This window comes from Cyanistes caeruleus, chromosome Z, assembly GCF_971803275.1.
Source record: "Cyanistes caeruleus chromosome Z, bCyaCae1.hap1.1, whole genome shotgun sequence".
In the NCBI taxonomy this organism is placed as follows: Eukaryota; Metazoa; Chordata; class Aves; order Passeriformes; family Paridae; genus Cyanistes; species Cyanistes caeruleus.
In genome coordinates, this window is record NC_141732.1 from 36,163,974 (window position 1) to 36,189,998 (window position 26,025).

At 37.0% G+C, this 26,025-nt stretch overlaps 1 protein-coding gene across 4 annotated transcripts in view; it reads right to left on the reverse strand.

Annotated features, from left to right (window-relative positions):
* GAK (cyclin G associated kinase) overlaps nucleotides 1–26,025 on the reverse strand; it is a 67,514-nt gene that overhangs the window by 18,790 nt on the left and 22,699 nt on the right. For 2 of the 4 annotated variants that reach the window (XM_086869429.1, XM_086869428.1), the window contains exons 12-23: nucleotides 24,625–24,748; nucleotides 16,683–16,732; nucleotides 16,448–16,596; nucleotides 12,669–12,791; nucleotides 10,781–10,914; nucleotides 9,580–9,774; nucleotides 8,909–9,026; nucleotides 6,413–6,492; nucleotides 5,868–6,061; nucleotides 3,949–4,107; nucleotides 2,707–3,177; nucleotides 582–746 (exon numbers count right to left, since the gene is read on the reverse strand). In XM_086869429.1, coding sequence (XP_086725555.1) covers nucleotides 582–746; nucleotides 2,707–3,177; nucleotides 3,949–4,107; nucleotides 5,868–6,061; nucleotides 6,413–6,492; nucleotides 8,909–9,026; nucleotides 9,580–9,774; nucleotides 10,781–10,914; nucleotides 12,669–12,791; nucleotides 16,448–16,596; nucleotides 16,683–16,732; nucleotides 24,625–24,748 — 1,962 coding nt within the window. The remainder of the gene's footprint in view (nucleotides 1–581; nucleotides 747–2,706; nucleotides 3,178–3,948; nucleotides 4,108–5,867; nucleotides 6,062–6,412; nucleotides 6,493–8,908; nucleotides 9,027–9,579; nucleotides 9,775–10,780; nucleotides 10,915–12,668; nucleotides 12,792–16,447; nucleotides 16,597–16,682; nucleotides 16,733–24,624; nucleotides 24,749–26,025) is intronic. The other 2 variants (XM_086869432.1, XM_086869430.1) reach the window with 1 other exon arrangement.

Consider the following 26,025-nt stretch of genomic DNA (forward strand, 5'->3'; position numbering starts at 1 on the left):
ATATACCACTAAGATTTTTGTTTAAAGATAAATAGATTTTAAAATAAATCCATGAGGAAAATGCTTCACCAAGAATATATCAGAGAAATGAAACAAATAAGATTAGAGTATTACATAAGGTACTTTGTAAGTATATTACCAGCATACATTCAGGTCAGGAAGGTGCAAGCTAGCCTCAGCCTGCACTTTAAGAACTGGCTATATTATAACTTGACTCACTCGTTTCTCTTCCAAGCTTTCCAGAAAATCTTTAAAATCTGAATACAGTCTACACAGCGTACTATCATCTATAAAGTAAGTTTTTGGGTACCCTCAGTTATTAGATCATTGAGAGGAAACTCCAACTCCTAACACTTGGTTAGCAATATTAGAAATCTTGTTACATCATAAATAACAGCATGACTTTATATAGGAAACACTTGCTTCTTGGTGTATTTGCATCTGTACTTCCAGAGTACAAAGCTAATTAAAACAGCAATCACAACAAGAGGATCTCTTAAGACACTAATCCACTAAGCTGCAAGACAAATGCACAGAGGAGAAGAAACTATTGAGACACAAAACATCAGAAGCTCACTTACCTAAATTTAAGAAATCTGAGCTGGAAGAAGGAGGAAGTGAACTTTGTGTGGAAGGGACTGTATTAGCTGTAGATGTTGGATTAAGGAAGTCCCCAAAGAGGTCTGGACCAGACAGGGCTTGGTTCTCTGAACTTGATGACATTGTGAATGGGTCAAATGGATCAGCTAAAAAAGAAGCAGAAAACAAAATTATCTCACAACAAATTGTAGAATACATGAAGTTGAAAAAAACTTGCTCCTCTGAGGGCACAGACAAAAAGCAAAGTTTATGCTAGTAACTGCAGCAGCCTTCTGTGAATTTTGTGTGGCAAAGAGTAACCACCCATTCCTTCCTCTAGACAAAAGAACTTTCACCTGGTACATAAGGATCTCATCCATACTTAATATGAGCAGCTATGTCTTCTAACAAAAGCAGCAAGACTGCATACAATTCAACAGCACTTAATTTCATCCATTTAGAACACATCTTAAGTTTGAGTGACCAATTGACACAAGAAGACTTACATTTTATAAATGCTCTATAATGCTAAATCTTCAACATATTTGAAGAAAATGGACTATTGCACTGTTAAAAAGAATATGAAGTAAAACATTCATACTACCATTCACACTCGAAGGCATTGGCGACTCTGGGGCAGGAAGCACGTCAACCCAAGAATGAAAATCAATAGAAGTAAGACTTCAGCAGGTCTCTAGTGATCCCAGTGAAGAAAAAACTAACTGGAAGAGTATTTATAGGCAGCATGGAGTAACATGTGACAGTCAGCTGGAATCACAGCTTTAGATCTTCCTGTTTCTGCTGCCCTCTAGGGTCAAAACCCCTCAAGAGCCCAGGGAGTTCTGCCAGATTCACTCACAAGCTGAAGAGAAGGAATAATCCTGCTATAATACCCCAGCACAACCTCAGGTAATGACCACACTGTACAGGACTCAACAACATTTCAAGCAAATTTACTATAGCATCACACATAAACAAGACCTCCAGTATAAGTTTGTTGTGCAAGCCAAAATATAACACTGGCCAAACAGTCTCACTTCTGCAATTATCTCTCTTAATACAACTCAATGAAACACATTGAATGACTATGAGAATGAGATACATACATGACTATTGCTCTGGTATTTCACAGCTAAAGAAAGATAAAGTAATAAAGGTTCCCTTTTACAGAATTCTACATATGCAAAAAAGGTAAATTAAAATTATTCTTCCCTGACCACAGTAACAAAGTTCAATAGTGAATTGCATCAAAATAAAAAAAACATCTTAAACCATCTAAATGCTCTGTAAAAAATACTTCTAGTTGTCTATAGATGAAAGCTTTTAGTACCTATGAATTATCTTTGTGCAAACAAACGAAATCTTGTAATGGTTTCCCAGTTTATGATACTAACATTCTCAGAAATCTTACCATTAACTTTAGGCAGAGAACTATTATTCCCAAATAGTGACAAAGGGAGGAGTACTGGTAAGAGGAACAGAATCTCTGAGTTAAAACACCTTGTTTAAATACCAAATAGACAGCACAACATAGCATTCTCTTTAAGAATACTGACCTGACAACATCATCAGTAAAACCACCAAGAAAACATTTTTTGGCAGTATCATTATCCTACTGGTTAGAACAATAATATACAGGATTTCCAGTTGCTCAGCAGTCTTATGTGATTAACGCTTAAAAATCCCACGCAGACATTTGACCTAAGCAGCACAGCTCTGTACATCTAATGTAAAGCCATTGCTTTACATAAAGTTCAAATTACGATAATTCTATACCTTAATAAAGGAAGTTATGGATTTAGAAAAGGATCTAGCATGCAACATTCATATGGGAAAGCTAAGAATTCTTTAAGATACTTAATTCCCGGTAAATTCAAAATTTGATACTTTTCCGTTTACATGAGTTTAAAGCTAATAGGACACTGGCAATATAACAGAATACCTGGGTACTGTACAGGAATTTCTCTTCTTCATGCAGAAATAACACCTGTTCTATTCATAGTCTTGCTAAAGACTGACATGTCTTCCCCATACTGTTGAAATGTGGTACTGATTTTCTAAGCACAATGCAAGCAGCAGTTTTCATGTGCTGCCCAGGTGACAAGTACTGATATTAAACTCACATACCTGAAGACATGACTGCTGCTGAAGATGAACCCTGAGTAGCAGCTGGACACTGACTGCTGAAAAAGAAATCTGTTCCTTGTCCAAGAAGATCTCCAGTGCGTTCATTTGAAACCTGTGACACACTACTCACAAACAGATTGTTCAACAAGTCTGCATTACTTGATGAAGTGTTTATTTCTGAGATTGGTTGTCTCTGTTCTGCTGAAGTATCAGAATCTAGTCCCAGCAAGTCTACATTCTCTTCAGGGAGAGATTTTTGTAACGGTGCAGATGAAGCTTCAAAACTGTCTTCAAAAAGCAACTCTCCTTCTGGAGTAGAGTCTTTTTCATCAACAATTACTGTACTTCCCTCATCTGGAAATGTCGGGAACTCCTCATCTGAAGGATCACTCTCTTCCTTGTCAGCAGATAGCTGAACATGATCATTTTTAGATGAACTGTCCTCTATTCCACTTTCTGGAGTTTTCCCTTCTTGAAAAAAAAAAAAAAAAAAGGAAGAAAATAATAACATCTTTAAATAAATAGCATTATTCTTCCAACTAGGGTAAGAGAAACTTTCATGGTGACACCATATGAAATCAATTCCTAACTAACCAAAACTCATATAAGAATTGATGAAAAAGGAACTACATGTTGCCTGCCACCTCATTGTATAGGGCAGAAAAAGCAACAGCTGACTACCATATTTGTCACTCCACAAAGGTAGGCATTACAGTTTTTTTCAAAAGGACTTGGACATTCAGCTCAGATCACTGTGTCTCCTAGAGCTTACAAGATTTCTCAGTAACCGCTGCACTCAAGAAAAGCATAAGCAGCTGCTCACGTTTTTGCCAACAAAGCAGCACCCAGAAAAGGCAGTTACACGTGTGCTGTAAAATTACATTTTCTTAGTCCTACTTACTGATCTGGACCCCACTGGCTAGTCTACTTTGTTTCCTCTGTTGCTCAGCCAAAGTGGGGCTGTGGGAGTGAAAAGCTTCCTTGCTTTAAGGTTAAGATTTTTACAGAAAAAGAAAAATTTAGCTCAGCATTTAAGTCATGTTCAACACCAAACCCCCTTACTTGGTGTTTATCCAAATGAAGCAGAATAATTGCTTGTTATTCTGCAAAGCTCACTCTTTAAATAGCTTTTCCTCATGGTTAGTGAATTAGATTTTTGCTGCCTAAGAAGGCTTAAGCACTCACTGGAAGGAATACAAGACAAACATAAACCACATAGTGACTTCAGAGTAAAACCTGTACCTTTCCAGTCCAGGGAGTGAAAGAAGTTGTTTGCATCAGTACTACTGCTGTGTGGGGATTCCGTATCAGTAGGTGCACTTTCTGAAGACTGCTCCAACTGGGATGCCTCTGCTTCGTATTGTGCAGTTGAACCTGGCTGTCTAGGCAACTCTGGTTTCCCTATAAAACAGAATTTAAGCCACAGCCCTTAGAGAGAAACTTCTCAATCCTCCACAGGCTGACTGCTGTAGGAAGACAATTATCTCAAATCTATTACTCTGCAAACGCAAATTCCTGCCCCCACCATCTTTTAAATTAGAATTAACTTCTTTTCAACTGCAAAAACTGGTAAAATGCTGTTTTGAACTAGGACATTAAATCAGAATCATAGAGTAACACTCAAGCATTCTATTTACATTAGTAAGAAAATGTAATTAACACCTCACTTGTACCAACCATCCCCTAAAACATGCAAGAGCAATGAACAGTATCTATATTAAGAGTCAGAAAAACAGAAAAAAGCAAATGCAGATACAGAAAAACTCAGAATATGCAAAGCCAGTGAAGAGCAAAGGGTATGCTGCTATTACTTCTTTTATTTCTTATTTTAGTGAAATCAGATATTAAGTGACTCTTGTGTAAAACTCAGTTGCACAGTTACCTACTGCTGTATCACCTCTCAAAACCAAAGTTTCCTCAAGGCAAATGAAGAAGACTTCCTAAATTAGTCAATATTCATCCACCATATGATAAGACAGCTGGGAGAAACCTGTTTGTCTAAATTTAAATACACAACTGGTAGAGCACTTTTTAACTCTCCTTCCAGATTCTCAGCTGTAGCTTTAGAGATGCTGAAAAAATTGTCTGTTTCAGAAAACACACATGAAGGACCATGACTAATGAAAGACTAAACTCAGTTTTCATGGCAAGTTTTATTAAAACCAGTTCTCAGCACTTACTTTTGTCCTACTCCCTCCCCAAAAATCTTAAGAAATACTTTCAGTGTAATTTGAAATCCTTACATTTCATGTATCAATCAGAAAATAAGAGTAACTTTTACAGAGCCTCACCATCAATGGTGATGCAAAGCTAAACACCTTAGCTCTAGAGCTGTGTTCACAGGATTAAGCTAAGTTAAATAGAAAATGGCCTAAATCATAATACAAACAATACATATCCTGCTTAAAAGAAAAAAGGCCAGCAGCAACTATCTTGTATGAAAAGAAATGTACTTGAGATGTACCATATTAACAGCACAGGGTGAGATCTCACGCATCACTAAAATCACCATAGTAATCTTCGTCATGCTTCTTTATCCTTGAAACACAGAGAAGGCTTAAAAGCCTGAATGAAAATGTCAATGCTAATCACTGGATAGCAGGAGAAGAAGAAAGATACTGAGCAGCATTAACTGAAACTAATGTAGGCATCTACAGATGAAGCACTGAATACATAGAAGAAATAAAATAAAAGTTTGCTGGAAAATACTAGTAAAAGTTCAGGAAATTATTTACAGCATTACATGGCCACACTTAAGAATGTTGATAAAAACATTCATACCTAAAACCATTTGTGAGGAATGGTTACATAATTTTAAGTGAAATGATACTGGTGCCAGTTTAGCCAAATAAATCCCTTTCAAGACATTGTGCCTACAAAATACTGACCGTTACAATTCCATTTGCTAAAAGACCCTTGCTGCAAATGGCCTGTTCACAGCTTTCAAGCAAGCACACATAAGCACAGTAAAAGTAAGACAGGTATAATTATAATCCATTACTGAAGCCCCTCAATACAATACATATTTTTAATTGATGCTTACCAAAAAAACCTTTTAAATTCCTTTCAATTAATGGAACATAAAAATTAAACAAAAGCCTCAAACACTAAGTACATTGAAAACTTTTTCACATTCTCTATTTTTTCAAGGGATTCATTACCAAATTTTGATAAAATCTCTTGCTGTTCCTCTCGGGTGGAGAAGAGGATCTTGGGATTCAATCCCTTTATATTCATGTTATCCCAAGGTGGCTGTTCACAGCTGGGCCTATCTCTGGGCTCCACCTCTACTTCCAGATTGACTTGAAATAAATCAGGGTATTTCTCTTGTATGTCACAGGCATCCAGATCATACCTGTAATGACACAGACAAGAAGTTTGATACTGATGGCTAACTGGATTAGATCTACTGCAGTCCAAAACAAAACTCCAAAGCAACTAGTATAAAATATTAAAAATGCTGTATTTGTTGACTTTTCCCATTTTAAACAAGCATTATTTTTGTACGTAGTTGGTTTTTTTTTTGGTATCACAAACAAAACATTTAGTTACTTTAAGGTGAGTAAACAAAAAACTCTTATTGCAATCAAAGCCATCTACTTCCTGCACTAACTATTCCCTCTCCCTGCTATATGTTGATGTTTGGCAGGTTAAGCAGTTCCAAAGAAAACTTCTCCCAGTCTCCTACAAAAAGGTGTCAACATACTTGGCAAATTTCACTGTAGTGGCATTTCGGGGCACAAAGCCTGTATGGAACTGAATCTGAAACATCTTCATTGAAGCCATCTGTTGAAAACAAAAAACAGGAAACTCTATAAATCCACATGAAGAGTATGTACAGTGTTCTGCCTATAACATACCACAAAGTATTATCGGTATTAAAATATGTTGAAGTATTTGCTTTGCTACAAAAATTTCTATTTAATTACAAGTATACTTTATCCTGAAAGTTTTAAATGCAGTTGAGATTCATTTCTCAATGAATGAATCTCAACTTCATAGTTGAATAATAGATAGTTGAGTAGTAATAGATATATTACTACTGATCTATTACTAGCACTAACAAACCAAAAGACCTTCAGTCAGATATGTCTCATCACTAACTTCAAAATGTACTATCAAAGTCTAAAGTATTTCCAGATCCTATTCTGGAAGCTAAAATTGCATGCAACTTGTTCCTTTTCTGAATAGCATATGCTCAGAAACATCCGTTATGCAACACACCAACCAAAAAATATATATAGGTCACATACAAAGGAATAGATTTAAAACAGTTTTAAATGTAGCACATTTAAAAGAACACTTCAGAAAGAATGCAAAGAATTTTTTTTCTGGGCAACTTTGAATCAGCCATTCATTTCAGACAGAACTGTAGGGCTTTTCTAAACTAAATTTTTTTATTTGCTCAACTGTTCACAGAAAAACTGCTTTCATGCTTGATGGGAATATGAGTGTCCAGAAAATATTACTATGGAATATTCAGGTAGCTCCTGATCTTGCCCAAGTCCAAATTACAGTTCACTGATCAAATGTAGCCTGTATTTGTCTCCTAGCATTAGTCCTGCCTGTGAAATAGTCTTGCCAGTCCTTAAAAAGAAGTCATACAGTAATAGTCAAGAAAATATAATAAAACTGAATTATGAAAGTTTTCCTTGTAAATGAGCATTTACCAAACATCATATCCAGAAAGCAAACAATACAAAAAGCATTGCCACAGATTAAAGGTGGGTGATCCCTCCCCTCCATTCAGCACCAGTGAAGCTTCATCTGTAATGATGGTGCCCAGTGCTGGGCTCCTTAGTACGTGAGAAGCATGGACACTCTGGAGAGAGCTTTTCTGATTCTTCTGTCCCTACCACTGCTTTCCTAGAAGATAAACTAAACCCTCTCCCAAATTAGCTGTAAGAAAGTAGAAGATATTCACAATGCCTAGCTTTAAACACAGGAGAAATCTTGAAATGTGGTGGTTAATCTCTGTGAGAGATCTGCAGAGAACTTTAGGGGGTAATTTAAAGCACATAAAACCTAAAGATACATTGAATATTGTTCCAAACCTCCAAACCCAGATCATCACACACACTGTTACGTATCATGTGTTATAGCTGATAGCTGAGAAAATTCTAGTCTTTTCTATCACTGAATAAATTCCAGAGAAACCACATCAAAGAAACTGTCATGAATAAAAGTGAGATGGTTCAAGGAGTATAACTTAACCTTGGATAAATTTTGTCAGTTTTATGCCTTTCTCCTGATGACCTTGAACCATGCAGTAGTTGTTTTTGTGTATTAAGGAATAATTTCAGTGAGTTTTTAGTTTAAAGGTGTTCTGGAAAGTCTTGTTGAGCCTCTACAATGTGACAACATGACACCTTTCTACTCACAAAGCAGAAAGAAAAAAGCATAGGGAAAACAACTTCAGCAACACTTACTAGGTATGAATACACATGTATGTCCCGCATGAATTGAAACTGGCTCAAAAACTGGCTGATCAATTTCCATAAAGCTCCAAGCTCTAAACCCTGCACTACCCCTCCTTATCTTTTACATGGATTTCCAAGTTTAATTTGGGTTACTTATCTGGAGGAAAAAGAACACGCCTCTCTTTCAAAAAATTTGAAGACAGGCTTCATTAACATGTTTTTTGTGATCTTGCGCTACATTTGCACCCATAGTTGACTTTAAAAAGGAAATATGCATTCTCCCTAGTAGAACATAGATGTAAGAAAAATAGCTACAAAAATAGAACTTGACTTTAGAAATAGGCTATAAAACCACATGGATTTTTCTAGCCTGTTTTGTACAGGCAGTCTCTCAAACGTCACTTTTTTGCTGAGTGACGCTTTTCCTTTGGAGTTTGTTTGTGTGCATGGAATTAGGAAGTCCTGGCTTCTTGTGCAACTTAACAGATAATAATTGCTGCCTCAAAAATACTGGTTAGGGGCTTTCCCTACAAATATAACAATTATCAATACTGAAGAACTTTCCAGAAATGTTTATGAAAGCATTTATATGTACAGGATTAGGAGTGGACGTATCTAGAAGGCTTGAGAAGGCTGAATTCACAAGTGAATGAAAACCTCTAACATTTCTCTGAACAATGAACAGTAAATAAAGCAAAGGACTCAGTAGATAATTAGTAGGATTCAAAATTGCAACCAAAAAAGAGCAAATCTTCAATTCAGGATCTTAAATTTCTTATTACCTTGGCTTGTAGTCGTCCTCCTAGAGTTGACCTGGCATGATAGATCACAATGAGAACATCTCCTTGGACTGTTATACCCAGTGGGATTACTGCTTTCCCATCTTCAATTTTGAACTCTCTAAAGGGAAAAGAAAAACCATAACCACAGTTTATTTAGTTTAAAAAGTGATAAATAGTGTATTACTTTAGATTTAACCCAATTTCTCCTTCAGTAGCTGAAATGCTAGAACTTTAGTGTTCTCCCATTTTTCTTGTCTGTGATTACCCACATCTATCAGTGTTAGTACTGTTTGCAATTGTGCAGACACCAGAGCTGTACAGGGGTTAATAAGCAGTCACTTTGCAGCTGCCATGCCTGGGGGATCCTTACAGTTTCCATGACTCAAACACGATGCTATGCTCAACACAAGTACACTGGGGATCAACGTTCCCAGTCTTACATCTCATGGCATGAGAAGAGGGTCTTGCTCACTGCCTCAAGTGTCTAGTGTGCCAGCCCACCACCACCTCACTGTTCTGCAAGACCAGATCCGAGCTGCTGTAACAACCACATCCACAATTTACCTTTTGAGACCAGTTAAAAGCAGACAGAGGAATCCAGAAACACATAAATGCTAGAATCTAGAAAAACATAATTTGCTGTTTCAGAGCAAGTCATAATCTGTACTTACTTCATTTTGTCATATTCCTGGGAGGTAGTGGTTACTCTCTCATCTCCCACATAAACCTCACAAAAAGGCCTGCAGCCGTTACGCTGCTTACTGAAAAGTGGAACGGGAGTCATGACAATTGATCTGACCAGGATGGGTTTGCTGTGAGGAATAATGGGTTCTTCAGCCATCATGTCACACATGTACTCAATGTATCTGCCAAAACCAGAAGGTACATTTAGTCAGAGCACAAAGTTCTAAGAAACAGGTGAACACATAAGTGAGTTACTTCAGTTCTTACTCAGTCACTAAGCACTGTCAAGTGTTAACAGTGAAACAGTGGGAACATTTATCACCACCTCCAGCAAACAGGTTTTCAAATCTGATCGAATGACACAAAAGGGTCTGTAGCTTTACATACAATGACTTGTAAAACAAGCTGGTCACTATTTCAAAAGGACTCAAAACATTTAACTAAGTGAACTATTTATTTTGTATCTTATACATAATGGATCACTCAAATCTTCCTAAAGGCTTTAAATTTCCCAATTAATATATATTATTTTGTGGAGAACCCCTCCAAAGCATACGTGAACTAAATGAGTACAAAAACATAATCTATCATTTATACTGAACTAATACCTTATTTCCCACCCTTCAAAATCTAATCCTTTTTATAGGAAACACACTTACTACCAGTGTCAATTGTTATTCATGCTTTATGGTTTTAAGATCTACCAAATTAAATCAAATAAACATTTTAAAACATTTGCCAAAGTACATGCAAGTTGTCTCTGGATGCACTCCTAAGGAAAAAAAAGCACTAGGCATTTTTACCCAATTGGCAGAAATAAATTCGGGTACTCCCTCAGAGCTTGCAGTGTTCTGACATAATAAAACCTATTGGAATAAACTAGGAAACATGAAATAAGCCTTACACATGTGGAAGAGGATTTTATAATTAAGAAAGCGTTCAAAAGCTCTGCATACCCTTGCCTTCATTCCTAACACTTCACCACAGCGCATACTTGACCCACCTCTAATGGATACTTACATGCTCAGAAAATTCAGAACTACCTTTTATTCACACTACAGCAAAATATTTGAATAGATGTTTGAATACAGACATTATTGAAATAATTTATGCTTCTAAAGATACCTTTAAAGAAACCAAGTTATTCAAAACTGAATAACTACTTGCTTCAACAGTACCTTACAGTACCTTTTATGAGAAGGCCAAATGCCAGGTGGGCAGCGTTTCATACTGAACATATAAACAGCAGCTTCAGCAGTAGTGAAGAGACGACAAAAGCACAGAAAGGAACAAACTACAACAGCAGATGCTGCTCTTCCATCCTGGTTTGAAAAAAAGTGGCCTTATTAGTAAATCTAGCAGAAAAAGCATTATCTAAGTTACTGAAGAACATCCCATTATGTATCTTCTATATCATCATTATATAATGCCACAATGTTGACGCAGTCCAGTCATGGTATCCAATAGTGCCATTATTTGAAGTTTGTATCTGAGCGTGAAAGGTTTTCATTTAACTTCCATACCATATAAAAGATACTACATATAACTTTCTTGTTCAAATGTGAATAACTACTTTAGCTATTTGAAATTTTCAATTTATGTTCTTTATCTTACTGTCACTAATACCCCTTCTTTAGGTTTGTTTCCTGCTGTCTGAAATCCCAGAACACTGCTATTTTGGACAGACAGCCATGGACTTCTGCTAAAAGAGAAGTACAAAGATTCCAAAGAACTAAATCTCACTAAACTCTTCAGACTTCTGTCTAAAACTGGTAACAGCTTGCCAAGAAACCAAGAGAAAGATATTAAAACAGCGTTTCTTTCTGCAGGAATCCTAGTTACACAGATATCTCAGATATCCCTGTATTATAAAAGGCAGAAGATTTGAAAGAGATAATAGTTGACAGAACACGACTTCTCCAGATTTGTTTGCTAGCAACATGGAACAGAATTTTTATCATGCACTTCTTAAAGTTCTGGTGTATACTTTTTACATCACATCTGACTCAAACCATGTATATACAAAAGTTTCCCTCACATGTGAGGAGAAGGAATGGGTTAGGTACATTGAACAAAACACTTTGAGGGAAAGATGTTACGAAAACTGGTGCTAAGTCATCACATCTGCTTCTTACCTACTTGACCAGCAATCGTGCAACACCAAGGTATTAGAAGTACTGCATTAATATAGAATTAGATGCCTAACCTCACAGCAGCACTGAAAATTATACTGGTTCTCAGGAGCTGACATGAACTGGCTTTTTACTTGCAAAACACTATATAACCCACAAATATGGTTTGTCGGATTAACAAATCCTAGTTTGATTCTGATAGCGGTATTCCCTATTGACAGCTATGCTGCATCACCAAACAGGTTCTGAATGCTTTCCAGCAGCATTGCAAGCATTGTCACATAGTCATGTTTCATTTTTTTTAATTGGCAGCAAAATAAGAATTTCAAAATTTCACATGCAATTCTCGTAAACAAATGTAAGAGACCTAATCTTCGAATTCTGAGCAAAGTATTCTTTTAATTCATTCCTCCCACCATCATGTTTGACATGAGGTAGCTCTATAGACAGTTTAATTAATTTTTTTGGTTATATCAAATTTAATAACACTTTGGAGAATAGTGAAGTCTACAGAGCAACCTCCTGCCAGCAAAACCAAGTACACCAGAAGTCTAACAGTCAGTTTCTGAAATTCTGTGCCTACAGATTACATTCTAAATGGACAGTAATGAGATATGCAGTGTACACCCATCTATCATACAGAAAACAAAAAATGGAGCAAACACTGAAAGAGTAGAGCAGTTGTTTTTTTTTCTTCCAAAAGCTACTTTGCCTTAATACTTGCCTTCCATTCTGAGTGCAAGACTACATTACCCTATCAATTTCCCTAAGGAGAAAATTGATACAAGTAACTTCCCTAAAAACACAGCAGGAAGGAATTGACCCTGGGGCTTCCAGTAAAGAAATCCAGTAACAGTCACAAATTGAATGGATAGTAACACCCTTATTCACAATTTTTAAAGCTCTATTGAACAAAGCACTTCAGACTTAAACTGTTTTCTTACAAGGCAATGCACAATGCAAACATTTTTCTGGTCTTGTTTCAGCCATAAATGCATGTTCTTGCAAATGCTATAGAGATTCTGAAGATTTGGTGCTCGTCTTGGTGGCCAGCCACATTCAGAAACCTGCAACAAGAGAGACAAGAGACAGTAGACATGAAAAATAGTATTATATTGTCACACATTATATTGTCACAACTTAGGTTATGCAAATGTCTACAAAGCACTTTTACACTTTAATGCCACCTTCATGTTGAAATGAAGCAAGATGCTCAAGGAAAGTAGTCTTACAGAGTGTAAACACCACTTTTTAGGATGAAGTGCAATAAAACTTCAGTTCTGTCTACAAATCAACTGCACAAGGAGAACTCAGATTACTATCTGAAATATTCTTAGAACAAGGAGTAAAATAAAACAGTTTTCAACTTCATTGGTGCATGTATACTTCAGCAAAAACAAACAAAAAACAAAAAAAGCCCCAAAGAAACTCAATATCAGAAAAATTAGAGTTCTTTTAATACTTATCCTTTGTTCAAAGAGCTTGAAACAGTAATATTCCATTTACAGTAACTGCCTCAAAACACTAACAAAACACTAACAGAAAATCAGCTAAGAATTCATAGCCTTAAAATTAACTGTCCAGTAAGGATGTAGCATATGAAACTTGACTCTTGGAGCACCTGAAACACCTGAAGGATAGATATATTCATGATCAAGGAAGCAAGTTACAAATGAAGCTTTTTCTATTTTAGTCTCAACTGCAATTGCCAGATGTTGAAGACCAAGTTTTCCTATCAGCAACATGTCTTCCTATCTTGATAAAGAGTTCAAGAGTTACTCTGAAAAGAATTATCTCAACTGATTAACATAAAAAACTGCATTTGTGCCAAGCACCGGAAAAAAGGCTCAAATAAACAGTCTAAGTCTCCTGCAACTTTTCATTGTACTCTAGTATTTTAATTAAAAACAAGGCCATTCCAGAATGCATCACTTTGCAAGAGTTTTAAATTGCACATTCCTTGTTAGTGCAAGCTTATGTAAGATCACCAGTAAACAAAGAAAAGCTAAGGCAAAAAGTTCTTTTTATCCATGTTCACCACAAGATTTAATGTGGGCTTCAATACATCTCAAATACTACAAGAGTAGTGTGTGCTGGTTTCAGCTGGAGTAATTTTCTCCATAGTAACTAAATGAGGCTGTGTTTTGTATTTGTGAGGGAAATAACGTTGTAAACACAGGGATTTTTTTATTTTTATTGCTAAGCACGGCTTAGACAGAGTTAATGTCTTTTCTGCCTCTCACATCATCTCACCAGTGAGCAGGCTTGGGGTGCAGAAGAAGCTGAGAGGGGACACAGCCAGGACAGGTCACCCCAGCTAACCAAAGTAATATTCCATACCACAGGACACCATGATCAACCAATAAAGCTGGGGGGAAAAGACTGGAAAGGGAAACATTTAGAGTGATGGCATTTGTCTTCTGAAGTAATCATAATGCATGATGGAGCCCTGAACCCCTGGAGATGGCTGTACACCTGCCTAACCATAGGAAAAGGTGAATAAATTACTTGTTTTGCTTTGCTTGCACCTGTGTTTTCTGCTTTACCTATTAAACTGCTTTTATTTCAACCCATGAGTTCTCACTTTTACCTCGTGATTCCTTCCCCGGTCCTACCAAGAAGAAACAGACAACCAGGTGTGTGGGGCTTGGTTGCTGGCTGAAGTTAAATCACAATAAGTCAAAGGAATCATACTGAAGCATTGCAGCTTCAGACAAGAATGCAGCCTTAAAAAACATGTGTATACAAAAACGCAAAAAGTACAGACTTTCTTCCTTCTATTTTACCATTTATTTTCTACTCACACACTAGGTTTCCTACAAGATGTAACAAAAACATTACTTTCCGTTTCTTTTGCTGTGTTTTAAGCTCTAAGTGTCCTGACAATTAGTAGAATGATGGATAGTGCACAAACTATCAGAGCAACCTATTCCAAGGACTCAAAACTAGCAGAGAAGACTTCAAAACTACCATTAATTTTAACCAAGATTAAATAAATTTGTAGAAGTTCCATACAGATAGCAAAAACAAGAAATCAATAATACATAATTTCATACATACCTTCTAAGTAAAGTGTCAGAATTAAGAATTCTAGAAGCTTTTCTCCTCTAATCATGTTTAAAGGCTTCCCATAATCATCTTTTGCAGGCATTATAGTAAAACTAAGCTTCTTTAGGTTCCTACATGGCTGCTCTCACCCAGCACTGAACAATTAAGTTAGCCAGTATTGCTGGACATCTCAATTTCAAGAACAGCCAGGTAAAAGTTCCAAATACAGTTATAGTTTGTTTCCAAGGAAAATAACTGCCTTCCTACATACTCCTAAATAATAAAGTGGTCACAAACCTGTAATGTTTCAACTAACTATGACCTACTATGACTTCCCAACAAAACCAAGATCATATTACCATTCCTAGTACCAACACATCAGGTGTACAAACACCTTAGACTTGCATAACCAGAAAATCCATTGGTAAGCAAATTCCCAGTCACAAAATTTATCATTCCATAAACAGGGATTGATCACTTTGCAGGATGTGGAATAAATCAGTTCACTACACCAGTCTCAGACTTTCCAGCAATCTAGTACTAAAAAGAATTGCTGAACATTTTGCTTCAAGGTACCTGCTACAAATAATCACACAGTAGATTTCCTGCATATCCAAGTTTTTTTGCCTTCCATCTTGATTAGCCTCTACCCAGACCTCATATTGAACCAGATACAGACAAAGAAGCTGACTGGATTCATCCAAAGAGGCAGTAATGACTTCTTTCAGGTGTGACAATACTTTATCTTGTTCACAAGGAAACTAAAGGAAGTGATAGCATTAGGAAAAATACATTAAATATACCTCATCCTGACATGTTAAGTCAACTCTGATTACTGAAATAATGCTAAGGATGGCTCTGCATATACCCAAAAGGCTTTATTATTCTGCAACAAGTAATGGTTCTAGGCTGTCTTCTTGGCAGACAGTATTTGTGGAAGGGGCATGATCACTACAGACTATTAAGGTGCTGGGCAACTCAGAACACAGTAACAGTCCTGACTGTTGAGCCTCTTACAGGACAATTGAGGTTTACTTAGGAGCAGACACTGAAGTCCAGTATTTCAGCACCTAACAAGATGTCCTCAATACCTTGTTGCTGAATTAGGCAAATGACTTCATATTAGTATCAGATAAATTGCCAGGAAGGATAATGGAGGCTCAGCTAAGCTACAACAACACTAAAGATGGTGAGAACAATCAGTCAGCTATGGCAGAGTCATATGGGAGTCAAATGGTATGTAGTGGGACAAGGAGAAACTACAGTGAACAGGTTATGCAAATCAGTCACTATGTTTTGGGAAAGGAAAATGTCCTTGATAAAGGAGAATGGCAGAATATAGGAGAGATTGACATTTTAGTAAGATCTTAATTGCTCTAAGTACTCTCCACTTAAATTTGAAACACATAAGGTATGTGGGCATGTTTTCAATGATATCACTATCCTAGAAAAAATTGACTTTAGTCAGTAAGATTAAAGATCCACTACCAGTTAAGTTTGGATTTAAAGCAAAGACGAGGAGAATATAGGTTACTCTTTGATCTTGTGTTAATACTTCCTCTTTTGTCATCTTTCTGATTAACCTACTAGAGCCCATTTTACAATAAAATGCTGAAGGTGTAATTAAAACTGTGTTTCAAGGCCCTTTAGAAAAATACACAAAAACTATACACACCCTGTTATGGAATCTTGAAGGCCTGTATGTTCTTGGAGAGAGATTGTACACAGCATAATGGCCAGGATGCTTAGAGTCCAGACACAACCGCACATCTTCTATGTTATTTTTGATGGCAGATTCTACACCTTCAGCTGGAAAGGACATCACTGAAGACAGAACAAATAGCAATTGAAATTTTTCATATAGCATGACCAAGGAGAAATTATGTTTAAGAAAGATATAGATATCATACCAGCAATTCTGGAAGTGATATATGATATATCCAAGTCTCCTTTTGCATAACTGAAAGAGAACACATTGGCATTAATAGTGGGAGATATAATCATTCAAGTCTAAAAGCCAGATCTCTCAAGTGACACCCGCCGCTACAAATAATGTTTTATTTCCTCCATCTGAGGCTTGTTACAATTACATTTTAAGAGTTTCAGAACAGAGCTTTCAGAACAGATACTGTGTTTAAGCACTTATTCATTTAAATCAGTTGCACCAAAACCACCTGTGGGATTTGTACAGATGCTTTTAATCTTTAACTCACTCCTCTAGCTCCCGCTATTACTAATAAAAATGCACCGTAGGGTGTCTGTTTGAAAGCCTAATGAGGTCACATTAATCTTTAATGAAGAATATCACAATGCTTGAAAGAAAGACTACTAGCTGATCATCAAAGTTTAAATTACATAGCTCTGGCATGTTACTATCTGGCACAGATGGCCAATATCCAAATTCCATACGGACAGTGTTAGGAACACTTCCCTGTCTAGCCATTCAGGAAGGACCCTGAGTCACACTCAAACCACCATCAAACTTGTCACTGCCAGGACTGAAGCCCCTTTGCAGATGGAGACCCAATGGGTGCCCAACTTCACTCCTTACACACCCCACATTCACACAGTCAGACCACCTTCCCTTAGCTGGACCACAGGCTTCCCATAGCAGAGTCCCAGATCTACGGCTGCTTTAAGTTATTTAATCCTCTTGCAGCAACAGAGCTGGAGCTCCTGCCTCTCAGGAGAAAGTACCAAGAAAGGAAATGGCGGGCTTTTACACTCTCAGTGGTCTATGGGTGCCAAAATCTGTGTCTTCCTCCTGAGTCCTTGGCTCCTGCCATGTTTCAGTGTCCAGTCACCTGGCTGGCTCACAGGTCCCTGTGACCTTTGCTGTGCCTAACACTGGCAATTCCTGACATCTTTCCTCAGGCTCCCAGGCAAAGCTCAACCTGAAGCTCCCACTGCAGTTGCACCCCAAGCTATCTGCACTCAACATAGAGAGTACTTAAATCTCTTTCCTCATTTAAATAATTCTTCCAAAAATTCACTTCCAGAATTCCCATAGTGAGCAAGGCATCAGTCATTATGCATCTCTCTCTCACACAACTGTGCACAGTTTAAAAGTGCAGCCTTCTCAAAAAATCTCTTGGTGATACTTAAGTCTGTTCCCTGCGCCTTTACCTAATCATCCACATTATGGCAACAATTAACTAATTTAAGACCACTATTATTTTTTTGTTGTTTCTATGGTATCTTCTATGCAGCAGAATAAAAAAGCAAGAGAAAAAAACTGAAGAGACCCAGTGCAGGCCAACAACCTTAAGTGTAACTACACAGGTCTGCATTCCTGGACTGGCAAAATAAGAACAAGTCTCACCAACATAATTTGATTTAGACAACCCTAACTTAAATATCTCAGTAGCCTATTAACTCCAGAATATCAAAACACCATCAAAACACTATGATGCATATAATTAATTCAGAGGCACCAACAAAACTTCTGTATCCCAACAAAATTTCAAGACACTGCTTAGAAAAGCAGATCTAGGACACTACACTGAAATTTTGAATCACAAGAAAGAACATTAAGTTTTGATTCTTTACTGCTTGCTAGTAATGATGGAGGCTAGAGGGATTGATTAAAAATATATATTGTATATATACACATTATATCTGTATATACATATATAAATGTATATTTAATATACAAGGATAGTGAAGAGGATTTTAGATTAGGGAAGAAAATATTCTGAATGCAAGGCCATTTAACAGTATTTATGCAGAACGGCATAATCAGTGTCCTAGCAATGATAATGATTCACTGTCTTAAACTGAAACCACAAGGAAGTTTTAGTCTCACTAGACAAAGCATTTAAAAAAAACCAAAATCTTCAGCCTTGGGAAATCTTGCATAAAGAGGTAGACAAATGGGCACAATTTCAAAATTTTTTGCAGCTTTGGAAGGACATACCTCATCCTGTAAGCTCAGGTGGTAATCCTGTTGCAGACAGGATCCTAATGCAAACTAATTAAGGCAGACATTTACATTCAGAGCTAATAATGATTGCTCAATAAAATTTTTGATGATTGTAGTCCTTTATAAAAATGAGAAATACAAATGCCATTTGTTGATTACATCCAAGAAGCTTCAAGCAAGAAAACATGTAATCATTCTATTATCAATTTTTTTGGTATCAGGATAAAGGACCAACTAATATGACAGCTGTAGAACACAGAACCATTATCCCTGCAATGCTGTAACACTGAGGTTAAGCAGCAACTTGCAATATTAGCACAAAACCAGTAAGAGCAAAATACCAACAATACTGACATCCATTATTCCCTTGGGAAGACTTTCAGATATTGACTTCTTACTACCAACACGGCTCAACTCAGCTTTTTTTTTTACATTTGTATAAACTAAAGAGCAACATCAGGAGCATGGATCTCACTATACACACAGAGATGTAAGAGTGCAGTTCAGTATGTCAACAACAGAGCACAGCATAGCCAACTTTAGCTTTATATTTTGCAGGAGTGTTACATAAGTATGTGACTATTACACTCTAAAAGCTTCAGAATTGTTGCACAGTCTTAATTAAAATGAAGCTTCTTAACTGTAAAATCAACACAAGTTTACAGAACGTGTCATCATGTCCTTGAATTCACTGAACTTTACTCTGAAGATTTCACAGCTACTTCAGTAGTAAGACCTGAGCACAAGGTATACTGTTTTCAGCAGAGTGTTTTATGTCAGAATGGTAACTGAGATTTCTTTAAATGGTAAGAAGGTTACCATTATTAATGAATAGAAGAATAGCAATGTATTCTTCATTGTTTAAGCGTACCTATCTATGCATTTCAAGATAAAACTCTCTAACTAAAAATCACAAATAAGGTCTTTCATATGCTTAACAGCAGAAATTTCATTTAGATAGCAGTTTTGCTGGCAGGTGGTAAGAGAAGAAAAGTGTGCAAACATAGACATACACAGAGTGTTTTCAGCCTCTGATCCAACATGGCAAACTCTGTGTGCTTTTAAGGGTCTAACTAAGCTCAACAAAAAGTGTGACATGACACCAACATTTAGTCACTTTTCTGGTGATACCAGGCTTCTTCAAAACTGGGACTACTTCATTGTGGGATGGGACTAGTCTAGTCTCTGTATGGAGGGTTATTTCCTTACAATGTCTAATGGGGGTCTACAAGAAAGCTGGAGGAACTTTTTGCTAGGGCTTGTAATGACAGGATATGAGGGGATGGCTTTCAATTAAAGAGAGCAGATTGATATTAGTCTAGTTGAAGGTGTCCCTGCCCATTGCTCAGGGCAATCAGATGCTGCTTCCAACACAAACTACTGCTTGATTCTATGAAATGAAGCAAGTAAGACATGAATTCTGATTTGGCAGAATAAATATCAAAGCAAAAATAAGAAGTTCTAACTCCATGTTAAAAACTTCTCACTGTGTAAATGATTGGCACTATCATTCTTGCCAGAGACTAGATGCACCTAAAGACTGTAATATTAAACAAAAGACCATTCCAGCAAATTAAAAACTAAAAGGGAACTAAAATTAGCAGCTAAACTCACAAAATAGACTAGTTAATAAATATACAGAACAACATTCTAAAATAATATCTTCTGTTTACTAACAACTGAAGATGATAAAGAACAAAGAATGACAGACTAACCAGCACAGCTACAATGTAAGCATGTAAACCATTAAGTTAAATACTGCCCTAATACTAAGCAATCTTCTGCCAGACATCTCTACACTTAAAAGATTAGAAAAAAATATCTATCCATCGCTATTTTCAGCTTATTTTTTAAAAGCCAGGAAGGAAAAAAGCACTAAAATTCATATCAATCTGTTCCCACTTGGTTTTGCTTCATAAAACTGAATTAATCATGCAACTACCTAGTGCAATGAAAAGATCCATGAAATAAAGTATTAAACAAGAAAATGCCCTTAAAAGCAAAGAAAGCAAGCATAAAAGGCAGCTAATTGTTCCTAGATTGCTACATTATAATCTCTTCACCAAAAGAAATTGTTCTGACAAAGCAAAGGAAGACTGATCACAAGTTTTGCCTGCTGTTTTCAAAACCAGTGAAGATCTGATCCTTAGAACATTTAGCAATGTTTTTTGACAGGGCATTTGTAACTTGTATGGATGCAGGCCTCAATAAGCATAAAAACTGGTCACGGGCATATGGATGCTAAGTGTGAAGCAGGGAGCACGGTGCCTGTGGAATAGCAGACCACATAACTTTCTCAGGCAACTCTGTTCCACAGGCACTGTGCTCCCTGCTTCACAGTTAGCATCCATATAGGCACAGGAGCTCCACAAGCAAGAAGCTGAAGGGCTTAACAGAGAAGTACTGTGGCTGCACAGCTGCAGGCTGAGCTTTCAGGCGCACATGGCCATATCTGCTGGATCCAAGCTCCTGCTTGTGAAGATGGTGCCACTTCACAAAGTAATGTGTATCTTCTCAATCTCCGCCCTGGTACTTGTTTTTAAGTTAGTTTGTAACAGGAGGGTTGAACCTCTGTTGCTCTCTGTCCTCTCTCACGTAACTATCAGGCTGCATCTGCCTGACCTGAACCTGCAACAGAGATTATGACACTTGCAACTGAGGTAGCCTGGGGGACAATAAAGATGGTCTTCATTTACTCTCCTGTTCCTAGCAGCTTGTAATGTGTGTTTCAGTTATCAGATTTTATCATTTATTAGGACTAACAAGAGACCAAAATCAGAATCAAGCTAAAGGTAGCTACAGAAAAGAAAAAAAAAAATATTTTTTTTGTCACAACAGAAAAAAAAGTTAAATCTCACATCACAGTTTGGGATTCAGTGAGATAGAAGTCTATCTGTAGACAAAGGAAGTAACTCTGTAATTCAGAAAAGCAATGATAAGTAGGAAGGAGAGAGCCTACCTAATGAAATGATAGATTCCAATACGAAAAGTACTTAAGTGGGGTGAGGAAAATGCACAACACAGAAGAAACATTTTAATTTTTCCAGAACATCTGTTTCTTATGTTGGTTGAAGGGTTCAGAAGAGCAGTCAAAGATGCAACAGCAGAAGAGGTGTTCTCACATTGGCAATTGTATCAGCTATATCCACAACACAAGTTTGTGAAAGCAGAGAAATGAACATGACAGAAACAGACATGCCCTATAGTAGATGCAAACAAAGAATTAACAATTCAGCTTGATTAAAACGCAGTTTAAGAATGCACAAGCACAGTGGTAGAACTCTCAGCAGAACATTGAATGTTAAATGCTAGCATATACTATATACAATACTAAAGAACATAAGCCTACCTCAGGCTCTACAGAACAGTAAGTATTGGTCACGTTAATTCATGTTTTGCCATTTCACTGAACTGCTAAATATACTAAGGATTCAAAATAAAAGGCAATACAAAGAATGAAAACTACACAACTCAGGGCTGCTTAATATTGGCAAATTACAAGTGGACTTTGTCTTTCAGTCACTGGAAAAGGAGTATTAAAGTAACTGATTCTCACTGGCAGAATTACATGGCTGGAGCATTCCCTTTTTTTTCCCACTCCTTAGCCCAATAACTAACTCCACTTAGATAACACAAGAAAAGAAAAACACAGTTGTACAGAGATAGAGGGTGCTCCACAAAACCAAAATTTGCTTATGATAGTGCAGAACTTCAACAAAAAATATTTCACATATTGTGTCAAAGGTGATGGTCAAAAGTCACCTAAACAAAAACCCTTACTCAACCAACCAAGTCCAAGGGACTGGCCTCCTCGTGATAATCTTGGGACATAGCACACACTGACAATCCTCTGCCAATCCACCACAGTACATGCAAACATGTATTCTTTAGTAGCTTGAAAAGGTCTCTGGCTAATTGATCTTATTTGGATATGACAATACACCCATCCATTAAAAGCTACATACCAGTACGAGGTCAAACAATTACATTTTCAAGATACTTCAAATCTAGTAAACAGTAAGCATCCATATGTGACTTACTGTAATTCAAACAAACGAGGTAAAAGTAGTGAGTTTTCCTTTGCCTAATATTTAGTAAGTTCCACAAGCCATGCACTAAGCTGTTGTGTTCAGCCACAGAACACTAACTAGCAACTGAGAAGAAGCATATTAAGTCTTGACAATAAGACAGATGCAAGCCTTATTTTTGGCAGTCATCATAAACTAAACAAACAGTTGTAGAGAAGAGCATGAGAACTGAGCAGAGTCTTTTCAGACAGCAAGTACTCACTGTCCAGTACTTCAGAAGTTGCTAGGTGAGCTCTTCAGAAGTGGTTGGATGTACAGTTACTGTTTTATTCCTTGCCCACTACACTTACTATGGAAGCAAAGGAAATCACACAAAGCAAAAAGCTACATACATCTGTAAGGTAAGAGAAATAAAAATGAGGTGTAGGCACAGCACAAGCCACTTCATGTTAAAAAGATAATTTCAGACACCACTAGAACAGGAAAAAGCTGCACAAGTTGAAATTCAAAAAAAGTAATTAAACTTCCAGTAGCCTTTAAGGAGAAAACCATTTGCAAGAGCGGGAAGAGAAAACTTCAACTATAACTAAGTGACAGAGGTGCACCCAGAAAGTCACGTGGAGTCAAGAAGACTCCACAATAAGTCAGTAAGAAAGTGAAGTGTAGGAGTACTTCAGATGAACTTAGTGTACAATAAAAACATAGTAAGATCTAATACACAGCCATGGGAAAGTAGGGCTTGTAGCTTTGTCATAACTGCTTTTCACTCTGAAATAGTTTGTTCCCCTTGTAAACCTCCCTGTCCTGTGTCCATATGGTTTACCCTGGAAAAAAAGTCTAATGTCACTGTCCCAGTTATTGCTATAGAAAGCTTAAGGACAAACCAAAGCCGTGCACCTTTTGCAACCCTTAAAAAATAGAATACCTGGCCTTTCTAAGCCATACTTAGAAGTTTTAACAGTCTAACTGTAAGAGCAAACAGCAAAAAACACACTTGAAGTGGATACAGAGGTGCAGATACAGAGAACCTGATCATTATAGATATTTTAGAGCACAAGTAACACACAAATTCTGAAAAAAAAACTACATATGAAGAAATATGCATAAAGCTGAAACATAATATTTCAATTAAAGGACACAAAGCCTACAGTGAGAAACAGATTTGAGTATTCTTTTGGAGGCTCTAGTTCAGACATAGTAGTGACTTACCTGCTCTTATTAGAACAAAGAAAACCCTTTAACACTGAAAACAGAATTTTATTATGATCATAAGGAAGTATTAGAAATACTTGAAATGGGACTGACAACCTGATTGTAAAAAATAGTCGCACAATATGAATCTGAAAACATACACCTCTAAACATGTGAGCATTCATACATGCAATACAGGGCAAAGGAGACAAACAGTGCAGTTGGTCTCACACTGTCTTGAAGGCATAGGATTCCACCTGGAAACTAAACTGAAGAGCTTATTTCCCTGCAGGCTTTTTCCCCTCCTCACATCTATTCCCTTGATTTGTACCTTTCACCACTCCATCTTTTTAATTCCTCTCCTATTCATGAAGGCCCCATCTAATAATTCAATTCTCCATGCTGCTCCAGCCCCCACCTGCTTATCTCTCAACAGTTTTCAGTATCTAAAATACAGTAGGGCAAGTAGGGCTTATGGACAGGTTCTTACTGCAACATTCCCAATCCTATTAATAATTAATTATGACTGTTGAAGTAGCTTTTTTATTAAAATCATACATAAAATCTCAGGGGTAGCTATCAGCTATTACAGCTCAAACTAGGATAAATATGCTGAATTTACCATTTCTGGAGAAAGCTCCTGTGCCTTCATTTAGAAATCTTACCAGCACAATTTTTTTTTCAAATTTTGGTGGTTTTTTTTTTACTCACTTGGCCACAGACTGGATAACTTTAGAAGATGTATCCTTAATATTAGTGAAAAATCGCTCTGTTCCACCCCTCAGAATATCAAAGAACCCTCCATAAGTCTGGTCACATTCCGCAACGGTCAGGCCTAGAGCAGTTGAATAAAAATAATTGTACTTTATTATAGAGCCCATTCCAGGATATGACTTAAAGTATGATGCCTATAAAGCTGGAAGGAAGTGAATGCACATACAGGCTACACCTTGCTGTAAGGCTCACAGTTCCAAAGTTCTCCTTAACTATGACCTATGCAAAAAATAGTACTTCCTGAAGTTGGGAATTATGAGTGATATACTTAACACACTCTCTAATTTGCTGTCCATATTTATGAGAAAACAAGGTAAAAAATTCTGGAAGTAAGGCATATATTCCATAGTGTTAATGCAACAAAACAATGCCTTTCTTTAGTACCAGTTTCTAAAGTGCAGCTTATCATTAGCAGATCTACTTAATCATCTCCAGTAGACAAATTTTAATGCAGGGCTTTAGAAGCAGCTGGCATAGTTAATCTTAAATTTTAAACACAACATCCCAGATAGCCCATGACAGTGCAATATCCCTGTTAATATGATTGTATACAACAAACAGTAGGCATTCTTGCACAAAACAGATGACCAGACTTTTGATTTTAACTACAATAGGATGCTGGATTCTTCCACAGAAATTAATATATACATGTTATTAGTGCAATAAATGTCACCCAATTTTAATATATCCCCTGGAAAATTAATATCTCTTGTCTCACAGACAGTTCATCATAATTAATATCAAGCTGGAAGGAAAACAGAATACAATATGAAACAGACCCTTGATATCTTCTACTAATTGAAGTACTCCATATTCAGATATAATAATTAATAAGGGTGCAGAAAGAATAGTAAAAAACTAGATGTAAATAAGCCTATCAAGCTCAAATTCTTTATGATATTAAGTATTTTCAACTGAATCTACTCTGGAATATCCATTTCTGCAGACTAAGTATGTCAGCTTTTAACTATGTCACTTTGGAGACATATTTTGGTTGATTCCATTTAGTTCTGCTAATCCAACCACTGTTCTTCTCAGATGGAACCCCAGCTCCTCCTCCTCCTCACCACTCATATCCTGTGGTGCAACCCGTCTCCTGAAGTCTGGCCTGGACAACGCTCCCATAATTAGCTAGGCTCAAGGCAGTACCAGCTACAGCTGCTCCTGAAAGTAATGACTGGATAGCCGCTAGACCAAACTTAGACTGCTGCCTTTTCTCTTTGAGGCTGTCAGACATGGATCTTCTGGAAATGAAAAACTAAATAGCTTTAGACTACTATCACTGTCAGATGCACTTCAAAATATCATGGAGGGTCAAAAGTCTCCTTGGGCAGGAGA